Source organism: Ooceraea biroi, chromosome 5 (assembly GCF_003672135.1).
Source record: "Ooceraea biroi isolate clonal line C1 chromosome 5, Obir_v5.4, whole genome shotgun sequence".
Classification (NCBI taxonomy): Eukaryota; Metazoa; Arthropoda; class Insecta; order Hymenoptera; family Formicidae; genus Ooceraea; species Ooceraea biroi.
The window spans coordinates 10,779,008-10,792,533 of NC_039510.1; the positions used below are offsets into that span (position 1 = coordinate 10,779,008).

At 37.0% G+C, this 13,526-nt stretch overlaps 1 protein-coding gene across 1 annotated transcript; it reads left to right on the forward strand.

The window, feature by feature from the left end:
* Positions 1–11,324: 11,324 nt before the first annotated feature.
* On the forward strand, positions 11,325–13,498 carry LOC105281162 (cytochrome c oxidase assembly protein COX18, mitochondrial). Its single transcript, XM_011342206.3, has 6 exons — positions 11,325–12,149; positions 12,348–12,485; positions 12,587–12,734; positions 12,799–12,920; positions 13,025–13,135; positions 13,218–13,498. Exons 1-6 carry the CDS (start codon positions 11,568–11,570, stop codon positions 13,413–13,415), a joined length of 1,299 nt encoding a protein of 432 aa, XP_011340508.1. The 5' UTR covers positions 11,325–11,567; the 3' UTR covers positions 13,416–13,498.
* Positions 13,499–13,526: the final 28 nt, after the last annotated feature.

Below are 13,526 nucleotides of genomic sequence, written 5' to 3' on the forward strand. Positions count from 1 at the left end.
TATATTTTCATTGTTTTATTTATTGCGGATTAATAAATATGGATTAATAAATAGATGGATAAATAATAGAATGTTATTAGTAATGTTTGAATGAATGAAATTATCAATCGTTTGCTTTAATCAAAGTAATCTCTTTGGTTTAACAATCTCTTTTTAATAATGGTAATCATTTTCTATCATTCAGCATTCAGATTCTTAAATGCATTTACCTTTATCTTTTCTTGTAATTTGTCTAATATTTTCAAGAAATCCTCTATTGGCGCTTATCATTCTCAAGTAAAGTATTATATGCGAACGCGACGTGTATTCGTGTTTTATGTGAACAACTTTCTTCAATTTTTTCCTTATATTATCAACTTTTGCATCGAATTCTATTTCGAATTCAGTTTCGCGATAAATCCAGTCATCTTAATCGATACTGTAATGATAAAACAGAATTCCAAATCGATGGAATTGAAAACATAAAGAACTTTGGTTTTCTCGAAAGAGAAATCGCGGTTGGGAGTCCAAGGCAAGGGGTAATGTTTCGTAAAACGGTATTGGTGTAAGTCGATCTCTCGAAATCCCAGGCCGCAACGTGGGTCGCCACGATACCGTCATATACTTTTATAGGAGGCAACAAAATAGCTACTGTGTTTCTCGGTTTGGGCCTTCTTGTTGCGCTTATGGCAACACGCTAAATTCTCGAAAACGTGAAAACCTTTACAGCCATGCGTGTGGTAAACCAGGAACCGTTTCGGGTGCCACCGCAGCTCTATGAACAGTACGGCGGTGAAAAGTTTTTACTGGTAGTTTGGAAAATTCGGTAAACACCAAACGAGCCAGAAGTGATAAATCATCTACCTTTAATTTTTTCCCTTAAGATATCGTTTTTTATTGAGGTATCGTCTGTCTTAGCATTTACGATGGGCTTTATGCTGTGTGTCGTGATCGCTACTCGTGGTTTTCGGTCAAGGATCGCTATGTGAATGGTATTTTTCCTTGTTATAATCGTTTTTTGCTAATACATGAGTATTTCGTAAAGAAACTCTTCATCGATTCTTGAAACAGCTGATCAAATGCAATTGTACTTATTTATACATAGAATTTGTACATAGAAATTTTGTTTGCATTTCCGATAATACTCTTGTTCTAAAAATACTTGTATAAGCCATATTTGAATTATTTTCAATATATTACATATACATTACTGAATTTTGTACTGTAAACTGTATACTGTTTTGTTTATGTAGACTTCAAGAATTACACAATTGTACAGCGCAGATTGGACCACAGACGCGATGTTATTATCTCATCTATGAATCAATTTTGAACTTGAGATCCTTCTATTTAAGCAATTGATCTTGCCAATGCATTTATAACACTATTTTGTCATCATATAGACATTATAAAATATTATAAGAGCTACACTCAGATTCCTACATCCTATACAAATATAAGAATTTAACAGAAAAAGACGCTATATACTGTTTGAAATATTGAGAAAAGAAAACAGGGAGCCGACTTTCGAAGCCGCAGGCAAAACGCGTGGCTCACCGAGCGCCTGGAAGCGGGCTCGGGGTGTTTAAATCGGTTCTAAGAGAGGGCACCGTAAATTTCGAGGCGCAGCGGGGTTGTAAAAGCACGCGTTGGGTACGTACAACAAAAGCTGTCTAGCGAGATAGGCGTGCTACCGATCCGCGGGGGGTGACTAGTCGCGCGCATGGCACGGCACAAAATGTCGTGCGCGCACCCCCTTCTCACAAGAGACAAGTCCGTCGAGATGTCACAAGAGAAAGTTGTAACAATGTATCCTGTTGATTATCCTTTCCGAGCCCACCCAGAGAATCTTTACATAACATTTGTGTGCAGTTCTCAATATGTATACACACACACAGTCCAGACTCTAATGCGTTGGTACCGAAAAAATATTAGAATACAAAACATCTTATTTCTTTTTATTCAAAATACAATACAATTTTGGATGATTATAGCTGTAATGTCAAGCTTCATAATGCATTCATTAAAAAATGGTGCAGCAAAAAAATTTTTAAAAACAGTCACACCAGAGCCTGGTCGGACCGTATATAGTTTTAATCGCCGTACTAAAATATATTTATTTTACTCTAGCATATATTTTTTTTAATTGTGTCTAATACAAAATTTAGCAGTGTTTCTTTTCATTTCTAATTCGTACGATAATACCGTTTTATGATAGCGAACAAAAAAATTAGAATATTTATTACATATTACAATAACATTCAAGAAAGGTTTATTAATTTATGTAATTATCATTTAAGCTAATGGTTTAAGGTAGGCATTTATTAGGAAATGCGAAAAAGAATAATATTCTCCATGAATAGCTAGGAAATAGCTTGGAAATAGCTATGATGTTTTATTGTGTTATCCAAAGATTACGCAGCAATCATTAGCTATCTTTTCATAATAAATCTGCACGAGAGACCCCGCAGGTGCTCGAGTATGGTTTGTGTGTGTGTAATCAAGTTAAAAATTTATATAAAACACTGTCGGGCGCGGCATGGATGATCGGCGAAGGGTGGATGTGACATAAACTCGGTTACATAAAACAGATGCTAGGAACGAAGGAAGCCCCTGGGCACCCCTATACTGTACTCTCGCGAGCACGGAGAAGCCCCTACGAGAAATCTTTACATATGCATGGACCACCAGTGATACCATACAAATCCACGACCCAGGCAATAACGCACTGGCGTTCTCTTAATCCGCGTCATAACACGAGTATCGATATTACTATATTACAAGCACGATATACGGCTAGTGATGCAAAACTCCGCGATTATAAATTTATCAATATAACGAGAAGATCTTTATTGATGTGAGCAATTGTGAATAATGTGCATTTTAATATGTCGTGAATTTATATAAATATATTCCCTTTTTACGAAAGAAAATTCTTCCATAGTGAAGTCTCCTGACTATCCATCGTTGGATGATTTTATATTAATTTTTATAAAAATTGATATAAAATTTTATAAATGTTGTTTTTAAATCTTTCAACCAAATTTCGATGAAATCTGATTTAGCTCAAGAAAAATTTTCGAAGAAAAGCATATATGAGTTATCATTTCCAAAGTAGATGGTTCATATGTTTCTCTTGTACACGATGAAATCTCCAACGATTTATTAAGATCAGCTTCCGGTATATGCGAAGGATCAAGATAATCCTTCCTTCCTTAAAGCTCAGCCGTCAACCATACCGCGAACGTTTTTGACCTAATGACCACTGGTTGTGGCCAACACGGGCAGGGAAATACGATCGGCAACAATAAATTCTAAAGTCGAAGAGAACTTTCACCTTGAGACCGTCTACTTTAGGAACTCAGACAACCTGAACTTAACGTTTTACGGTAACAATCATAGAGAATAGGAAGACATTTCATTGAACTGGTACGATTTATTTGACAAATATTTTCGAGACGCATTATACGGTTTAACCAAAATATTTATGTTTGTAAACTGGTACCGCTTTTCTTCAACGCAAACGTTTCATTGTTCATTATCATATAATGCATCATGAGGCTAATTTTGTTTGCTAACAAATATAATTATTGTTTACCGCAAGTCGTTGCAGGATTGTAAAAAATATTTAAATATATCATGATTGATTATTTTTTATCAGGATTATTATTCTGCGTTGCAGAGAGAAGGTATTTTGTGCAGTAAATTCATTTAACATCCGTTTAATAGTATCTCTCCGATGCATGAGGGGCAACTGCACATATCACACAATAAACATGGGAGACCTCATGACAATAATTCGTGAGATTGAATGGCTCAGCGGGCACGCGGCGCTTTTCAATGGGACACTCCAGCGCCTGCCATGATATTATGCCTAAATGCGAAACTCTGTATTTAATCTATATCGAGAACACGCAATCCGTACGAAAATTATATGTTCTGTGTGCATAACTTTTTGTTATTTTATATCTACGCATACAACAGAGATCTATTAATCTACACACAGACAAATACTTGTCTAAATACTTGTTGGCTATTTTTTTACGACGTAAAGGATGAACTTTTAGATACGTGATAATATATACAGCGTAAATAAAATATAAAAATATATATGAACAAAAAATTAAAATAAGAACATAAAAATTATATAATTGTGATGTGAATATTTTATATAAATACTTTACACATGTGCGAAAGATATTTTACATTCAATCATATCTATTCAATCATAGACGAAAGGAAATTAGTGGACATTGTATCCCGCTGACATTCCGTCAATCCTTGCCGTACTTCCGCTCGCCCTATTTTATTTTGCGCTTACGGTTGCAGATCAACTGACATGTCGACGAATCGCGGCTCCACACTGCGAGACTGTCAATTAGGAATCTGTCGGGCGTTCCCCGATATCTGCTGAATCGCCATTTGCACGGCTGTTTGCAAAATGTCAAAGCTGATAGTCGCGCGCAATCTCGAAACCCACGATGTCGAATTTACTTACGTCAAGTGTTTCCTTGCGTACGCTGTTTAACACTTTGATCACGTGCGATTACGAATATCACGCTAGTGAAGCGCGTTTTAGATAGATTTACACGTATAATGTAGTACAATAGAAGCAATAGTGTTATAAGAGATCAAAACTAACGAGCCGATATTTTTAGGAAAGGATGCAGAAAATGCAAAAAAAAAGAGTAAACATATAATGGATGTAAAAAATGGAAAAATAAAAAGGAATAATTTTTTATTTAGGGATTCCCGTATTTAAGGAATGCAATCTATGAAGAAATAACCGGATTAGAGGATTAAATGACTTTTTGCAATTGTTGCAAAACTATTGCTTCAGTATTTTTATTGTATCAAATAAAAACTAACGAAAGTGAGTAAACATGATATATCGATTGGATACATCGTTGCAACAGTTGGCTAAAAGGATATATACGAACTAAACAGGAGGATATTGCATAAGTTTGATCGGATAGCGATGATATTATTTAACAAACAAGCCGGATGGTGGACTTACGAGAGTACTGTTACCAGTAATCTCCGGCATCGTCTTTAACACAGCCGTACGCGGTGCAAGTCTATTCTCTGGTAATTAAGAGATTAAACGCTGTTGTCTGACACTGTGCCTGCCTCCCGTTCCTCCTCCCATTTCTTGTCCTTACGGCAACTGCATACGAGCGCTTCTTATCCCGATCGCGTTACAGAACGAACACGAAACACCTTATGCAAGCAAAGTCCTCGTGTCGTAAAAGTGTTCGTAAAAATATCTTGTTCTCCATAACAGAACTTTCTCAATAAGAAATAACACATTGCAAGCATAGACACATAGCATGACACATGCACAGCAAAAATATTTGTTTAATTCAATAGTTTTGTCCATTCAAATTTTTGTGTTAATTTAATATAATGCGAATATGTCAAATAACATTAATGTTTGTTATTAATGTTGGAAACACGTGTATCGCGCGGTATATCTTGGCAGGTGTTACAAACGCTCGGCAGCTCGCGCGGCTTAAAACGTTTCGGGGGAATATTTAGGAAACTGTGATAGCTCACTTTGTATGATTCCGATCCTTGATGATTTTGTTTTTCGAAACGCTCGTTTTAGTCAAGTATTTATTGTACTCGATTTTCCTAGCGCTTAATGCGCGTGATGCGCAAATCTACATATGGAAGCATCTACTACCACAAAAATTAAACAAATCGCACTGATTTTAATATCAAAGCGCCCACCACCTTAAGTATCTTTTTTTATTTATCACTCACCAAAACTGCGCAGCAACTCGGAATCTGCGTTTGAAACAGAAATCATCCAATTAGATTCAGGTAAGAAAAATGTATGCAAAATTATATTAATAATCTCTTTGAGATCTTAACCTCCAAAGTTTGATTCACTCAATAGACGCATAATATTATACGTAATAATTTAATTATACTAATTTATTTCGTATTTCGTTAACAAAATATTTCGTCCAGAGATATTTCGCGAGCAGTTGCAGTGCCGATTCTCTCTCGAAGCTTCGAAGGCGATGCGAAGTGCGTGCCAAATCACGCTGATCAATATCGCATCGATGATCAGTAGTATCGCATGCATCACAAATAATAAATAAATAGTCAATCGTATGAATAATGCATATATTTACTTACCACGGATCGTTCCGATCCGATGACCTTCTCGTCGTGCTCCATTCACGTTCGATCCAAGAAACAGTCGATCCGACATTGTAATTGCCACAGTCGCACTCGCGACGCTCATTTCGTTCGCGACAAATAATCAACGCGATCTCGATCGATAATCACATCACGCGGCACTCCCGGTACTCGTTGCACTCGCAACACTCATGAGACGAGCGAAAGAACGCGAAACGCGACGAAGAATCGTTCATATTGCATCCGATACTGCGTGAACTTGGCTAGCTCGGAAAAGCGAAGTCGCTTCGCGACAACTTCACGACGCGCCGCGAATCCTGCCGTTAATCGCCGCCATGATTCGGCTAATCGCTGCCGTTTCGCTTCGAAATTATTATACCTCGACTCGAAAATCCACTGAAATCATCGAATGATAGATAACCACGAAACTTTCGTACAGTTTTCACGATCGTTCACGCGCGAGAATCGCGGACGCAACGGTAAAAAGGCGCGAAAAGCGGAAGGCGATTTCGGGAAGCCGCTGTTCTAGCGCCACGTCTCGCGGCCGACTTCGCGACAGGGACTACGCGAGTCATATTAATTATTAATGACGCATTCGAAAGGGCAATTACGCCGTGATATCAATGCAATCATCGTCGACTGACGTGCCAGCGAAACTAAATTACGTGATAACAATTAATCGAGGATAATTGCATCGGATTATTAAATGTTGGAGGATACAGACTAGTCGAGGTTCGCTATTTGAACCACCTGTTCATTTTGAAGTACCTCCCCTTCCGCTTTCTTCTCCAGTTCGAACTTCGAACTATCTCGCGCTGCATCGCGACGTTTCGGAGCAGCGCTCGAGCTTGTTTCGCGATCTTTAACTGCGTCCGCGCCTCACGCATGCCGATCACCGATCGCGAGTGCCGAGTCGCGTGGGAAGACGTCGCGGAGCATCGCGGATCACCGCGGAGCGCGAGATCGTGATCGAACGAGGCCGTTCGATACCCGTGACCGTGGCCCTTTGCCATCCGCCATACCTACAGGTAGGAAAATATTAAACCTATGATAAGAAAGGATACATCGCGATTCATGATATTAATCTTATTTGACAAGAATCTAATAAAAATGAGCGAATAAAAGATATTGAGAATTGAAATTATTATTTTCAAAGCTGCCTTGTTTGAATAGGAAATGCACGTACGAAACCGACATTTACAGTTTTCGGTAGGTGCCTCGAATTGTTAAAAACTGCATACAGCAGCGCGTGCTTTCTACATCAAGATCTTAGCTCGCAAATCACGGAAAACCCGATTCCTCGATACCTGACAATCCGAAAGGTAGACCATGCCGTCGATCTCTCGATCGGTACGAACGAACGAGCACGCATGTATATGCGGCCGTGCACGACGGGCAGGACACGTCTCGAATATTTTACCCCGGGAGTTTTTCCTCTTTAATTGATTCAATCGGCGAAAAACACGGCGAGACCGGCTTCAACCCCCTCGGGGGTTTCCGTCCCCTTCCTCCGCCGCGTCGTCCGCGCTTCCGACAGCCAACCGCTGTAACGAGACGCCAGAACCAACCCCCTTCCGAATAGAAACGCCAACCCCTCTTCGCGGTTAGTCTCTCGCCCGTTCCTTTTCCTCGCTTACCGCTCGTCGCGGTTATCCCTCCCCGCGTTTCGACCCCTTTGTTCTTTTCGCTCTTATCGCCTCCTTTTCCTCCGATGTTTTCCTTCGCACGCGGATCCTCGCGGACTCTCCGTCTTTTTCCTCTTTGCGCAATTAAACGCTTGTTACGTTTCCGGCCTTGTCCGTTTCATCTCGATTTTCTATTTTCATTACGATCGTGTTTCCTTCTCGTTATCGCCTCTTTGTTTCATTTTATGTACTGCGCTGAGCGTACCGCTTCGCAGAATTCTCTCTTCGATTTTTTGTTTCTTCGCGCAATTAGCCCCAACGAATACAAATTATTCTACTATGGGGTATTAATTAATCTAGCGATAGTTGGGACATTAACTTATTTTATAATCTTACTTATCATTATCATTTTTACGTATAATATTTTTTCTATTTGTTTTTTGTCAATCTATATCTGCACATCTACATGTATATTAATAAAATTTACATTTACTAACATTGAGAAAAAGTGCGTTAACTTTTGCCGCAATTATTTTGACGTTCTGCCTTATTTCATATTTTATCCTTCCTTATTTTATTTTCTTTGGTACGCATCTTTCATAATTCGCAAACTATTCTGTCTTAGTTTAACCCCCGTCAGCGCAGGAACACCCTTGACTGTGTAGCGCGATATAATACGGAAACATTTATACACAGTCGCTGAGAGGTGAATAGTTCCCGTCGTTTATACGAAGCTAGTCCTCTTCGAAGAGGGTACGGGGCGTGTGTCGGGAGATGGAAAGGGGTAGTTGTGTCACGGGACGTGCGGGGGAAGTTTCTGCGGGTGCGGCGGAAACTCTCGCGGATTTTCCGTTTGTTATTTTAATTAGAGCCTTCGGGGCCCGCTCTTAACGAGTGCTTGGCTCTCGTCCGCGTTTATTGTATCCTTCTGAAACGATGGTTGTGTCGTATTGTTGGATTCGTGTTGGTAGATCGCGAAAATGCGCACTCAGCCTGTTCCTCGTTTATTTATGCCCCGCAAAATAATTGTGTGACGCCTTATTGCGGCGTCAATAGGGTATCGTGATTAAATTAAATTCGTCATTGTAATTGTAATCTACCAAATGCGAAATTAATTTTATAATTAATCTTTTTATTTGTACCTTTTATTTTATTTTTTATTATCATATTAGAATTAAATCGTGTTAAAATAAGATTATATTATATTTACATAAGATTTCTATATACATACATGATAAGAAGATAATTGATGTATACAACAGAGCAAGCAATACTAACAAAACTTTATGACTTGTAAAAATATATTTTTCTAATATGTTTATTGTGAAATCTTTATGCCTCTTATTTAGATTTTAGATTCAGATACGTCTTTTTTTAGTAAAATATTTGAATAGAAAAAGGGCGAAGGAAATTTTTTATCAGATTTTTCGCAGCATTTTCAAGCAACCATTTAATTTTTTCCGAATAAAGACATTTCGTTTCTTCCGTTAAAATGACAGTCTTTTGCTCGTTTTAAGTCACCGTTAAAAAGAGTTCTAGTATCGTAAAAATTTTCGTTAGAGTCACTTTTTACTCAGTTAGTCAGAAGAAAAGTATAGGACCGTAATTCTTTGTCAAGGATTTTTTCCCGTTATGCAAAAAATTGTAGTAACGAACGGCGCAGGAACGTCCTCAGCACAATATTTTCCCAAAATCGGGTGGACACGTTGTAAAACTCCGTTACTCAAAAACTTGACTTCCAGATTTTTATGAATTGACTATTTTGTCCCGGTACTTTCTTGTATCTTCTTCTTATACCATTCGGTACCTTCTTTTTTTAGTTCTCTCTATTATAAAAAAGGGATTCCGTATATCATTTGTTTTACGACGTGACTCGCGAAAAAATTCGATGTTCTTTTTACGGAACAATTTTTTGTTTTTCTTTTTCGAATGTAATCTCATTTCAAATTCATGTTTATATTTTTATTTTTAAGAAACATATTCAAAATCATATGAGCGGGATGATAAAAGAAAGATGTATTTATATAAATAACTAGTATAAATAATTATAATTATAATAAAAATATGTATCTGATTTAATGAAATATAACAAAATGTGTGTTGATTACTCAGAAAATATGTTTATTAAACTTAAGATAAAAATTTTACATGTAGCAATATTTCTTTTAGCGAAGAAATTTTTACTTAATCACGAAGCTGTGTCACAGCTAATATTGATAACTTATTGTACGCCGAATATTTTGAAATCGGATATTTTAATTTGTAAATAGTGCACAATATTCTGATTACTCGGTGTAATTCAATTAAGTCGGTGTTGCACACAAGGTTCAGAAGAGCCGCTTTTAATAACCCGGATGCAGATGCCTCCACCTAGCAGTGTCGTATTCGGATCTAAAGGTTCAAACCAGCGTAATCCGCAAGGTAATTCCTCTCTTCAAGTCCTTTAACCCCATCTGTACACCATCACGTATCCTATTACCTTTCCTTTGCACTGTCGTGTTCTTTTGAAAGGCGACCTCGTGTCTCCATACGAGGTGGCAGAAAGGGTCGATTTGAAGAACTATATTAAAAGTAAATTCGATGGAAAAATTTTTATTGGATTTTTATGTCATATATACATAAAAAACAGTGTAGAAACGTTGTATATATGTATATCGACATATCTTAACATTTAAAAAATTTTTATATTTATAAGTAATAAAAAAGTATAGACGGTGGTAGGTTTAGTTAAAATAAAATCATAATAAAACGGTCCAGTATATGAAAATATATATAAATATAAAATGCATTTAATTTATTATTAACGCAATTCTACGTGAAATCGTAGAATAGTAAAAATAGTTTATATAAATAAGATATTATATAAAAACATTTTTAGTTCATAAAGGAAATAGTGAAGTGTTGTCTGATAAAGGGGAAAAAGTATAGGAAAACAAGCAAGAAGAAGAAATCGAAGAATTGATTTTGGAAAATATTTGGCTTTGTTAACAAAAGATGCTCCATGTTTTGATATTGGCAATTTACTTATGAAAGAACAAGAAACAAAAAACAAGGAGCTCGCGTTGACGAAACGATTAAAAGATTTTCACGGATCGCTCATAGCTCGTCCATCAGGAAATGAGAGAGCCAAGAATCCTCGAGGATTAACAGTAAAGTTAATGCCACATCAATAGCACGCTCTTGCATGCTATGGAGGGAACAACAACGACCATCTGGCGTTGGAGCGCGGATAGTCGAAGCCGGGAATCGAACCCGGATCTTTCGCTTTCCTGGGACTGCTCTAGTCCACATGAGCTCCCGAACCTCCCAAAAATTTTGAGAACATGTGCATCTCTAAACTCATAACCAAGAGTAAAGCAGAGGACAAGATTAGGTCCTTGATATCGTACAAAAGAATTTTTCATTTGGCGCAACCAATGAAAAGATCAATTAAAAAAACTCATTCATTCCGTCGGTACAGACGATTTCAGCTTCCCTTTAATACCGACTATTGAATACCGGCCATAGTAAAGAAGATTTTCACTCGTGCTATTGTCGCTACGCGTCGCTGCTGTTGAGGATACCGGCAGTGAATATCGGAACGCAGCCTTTATGTGGAACGTACTCTGTGTTGTGTAATATATGTAGTATTCCATAGTACTCTGCTAAATACTATACTAAAAATTCTGGCAAGAATTCACATCTTAAACAACAAATATGCGTGCGAGAATGTTAAATATGAAATTTTACAGTGTGATTAATAAATCGATCTGACATTAACGCATGGGTCTAACGTAATATTTCTTTGGCCAGTTGCTCCTACAAGTGCTCACCATGCATGTACCAAAGTTACAACTTGTTTTTCTGAGGCAGTTCAAGCGAGTCGCCAAAGTTCAAACTATCAATAATATCAATAATAATAATGCCTATTTTATTACATCATCAAGTACTTTATTTCATACCATACATAGCGACTATGGTGCATTTTCTTGTACAAGCAATGCACAAGATTTGGCTCGTAGCAGTCAGCAGCCAACATTATTGAAAAATCTCAGTGCTGGACGATACAGTTCAGGAGTACGGAATAATTGCTTCCGTATGTCTCATCCTGGGATTATTTCTCATGCGATATTGTATAACAGAAGGAAACACGTGGAACGTAAAACTGGTCACAGTCTCTGTTACAACAGCATTAGGCATCTTTCCACTGGAGGTACTGATTCTGTTGTTCAAGCTGCAGCTCCAGTGCAATACAGTGGCATCTTCAAAATGCTGTCAGAAAGCACGCCTGTTAAAGTTGCACAAGATTCCCTATTGTGGATTCATGACTATACAGCTTTACCATGGTGGTTAGTTGTTATACTTACCACCATTATGATACGAACAACAGTGACTTTGCCACTATCTTTCTATCAGGTAAATCTGTGTATTATTTTATTGTTATATCTATATGTTCGCTATTATCACAGATGTACTATGAATTATTATTCTTTATAAATTTATTCTAAAAAATAATCAATTATTGCTTTTTATTTTATCTTTTTTAGTTATTGCAATATGTGTCTTACTATATTTCTTTTTTACATTTTATGCTTATCTCAATAATATTTTCAGCAATGTATAATTGCCAAATTAGAAAACCTCAAACCAGAGATGAATAACATAGTTAAGGAGCTGAAGATAGAAACACGTTATGGGATGCAGAAATATAACTGGCCTAAGCCAGTCGCTAGACGTCTGTACAATCATTCTGTAGGTAATGATTTGATTTATTCACGTTATATTTTTAGTAGCAATAAGATTTATAATGTATGGCCTTTAAGTACCTGTACAGCCAACTTATTTCATTGCAGGTGAAGAAACAATGGAACGAATTAATCATCCGAGAGAACTGTCATCCAGCTAAAGCTACTATCTTGGTACTAGTGCAGTTACCCTTATGGATATCGTTGTCAATGTCGATTAGAAATTTATGTTACATGTTACCTAAGCAGGATGCCAGTAAGTCTAATGAAGTTTAAATGCTTAAGAAAGAAGTATGTTTCATACATATTATTTTGACTAGCTGCTTACGGTATCCACCAGGAGTTTACGAGTGATGGATTTCTTTGGTTCATGGATTTGACTGTGCCAGATCCATTTATACTTCCCATACTAATGGGATTGTTCAATCTAGCTATTATTGAAGTGAGTTTCTAGTGGTCTCCTTGTGACAGATATTAAAACTAAAATATTTAATTATACACTAGTATATTATTTATATATAAATTTGATTTTATGTCGTCCCGCAGATAAATTATATGAGTAGGCTACAAGTGCAAACGAAATGGAAAAAATACTTAACTTATTTCTTCAGAATTGTTACAATTGGCCTGATACCGATTGCTATGTATGTACCATCGGTAAGTAATAGCCATTAGAAAAATAATGTTACACAAAATTCATATTTACATTATAAAGCTATAAGTTGCTTCATTTTTACAGTGTGTGAGCTTGTATTGGACAACTAGCAGTGCATTTGGTCTTTTACAAAATTTGCTGTTGTTATCTCCTAAGTTACGTCGGTTCGCAAGAGTGCCGATAACTGCATCCGAATCACAGAATCCGTATATGATGCTGCGTGAAAAGATAACAGCCAGATGTCGCTTTAGAAAAAACGTCGAAGTTTCATCAAAGATCTAAATATAGTTTTAGGTCTTTATGAGTTAATCTTTTGTACAACAAAATATCTTGTACAATTATTAAATACGGATTAATTTTGCGAAGTTTTTTTGTTTTATAAATTTACAATGT

Coding starts and splice junctions, on each gene's coding strand:
- LOC105281162 (XM_011342206.3), top strand. CDS start 11,568: ATGCATGTACCAAAGTTACAACTTGTTTTTCTGAGGCAGTTCAAGCGA. Junction 12,921..13,024: donor TCAATCTAGCTATTATTGAA/GTGAGTTTCTAG, acceptor GTCGTCCCGCAG/ATAAATTATATGAGTAGGCT. Junction 13,136..13,217: donor TTGCTATGTATGTACCATCG/GTAAGTAATAGC, acceptor TCATTTTTACAG/TGTGTGAGCTTGTATTGGAC.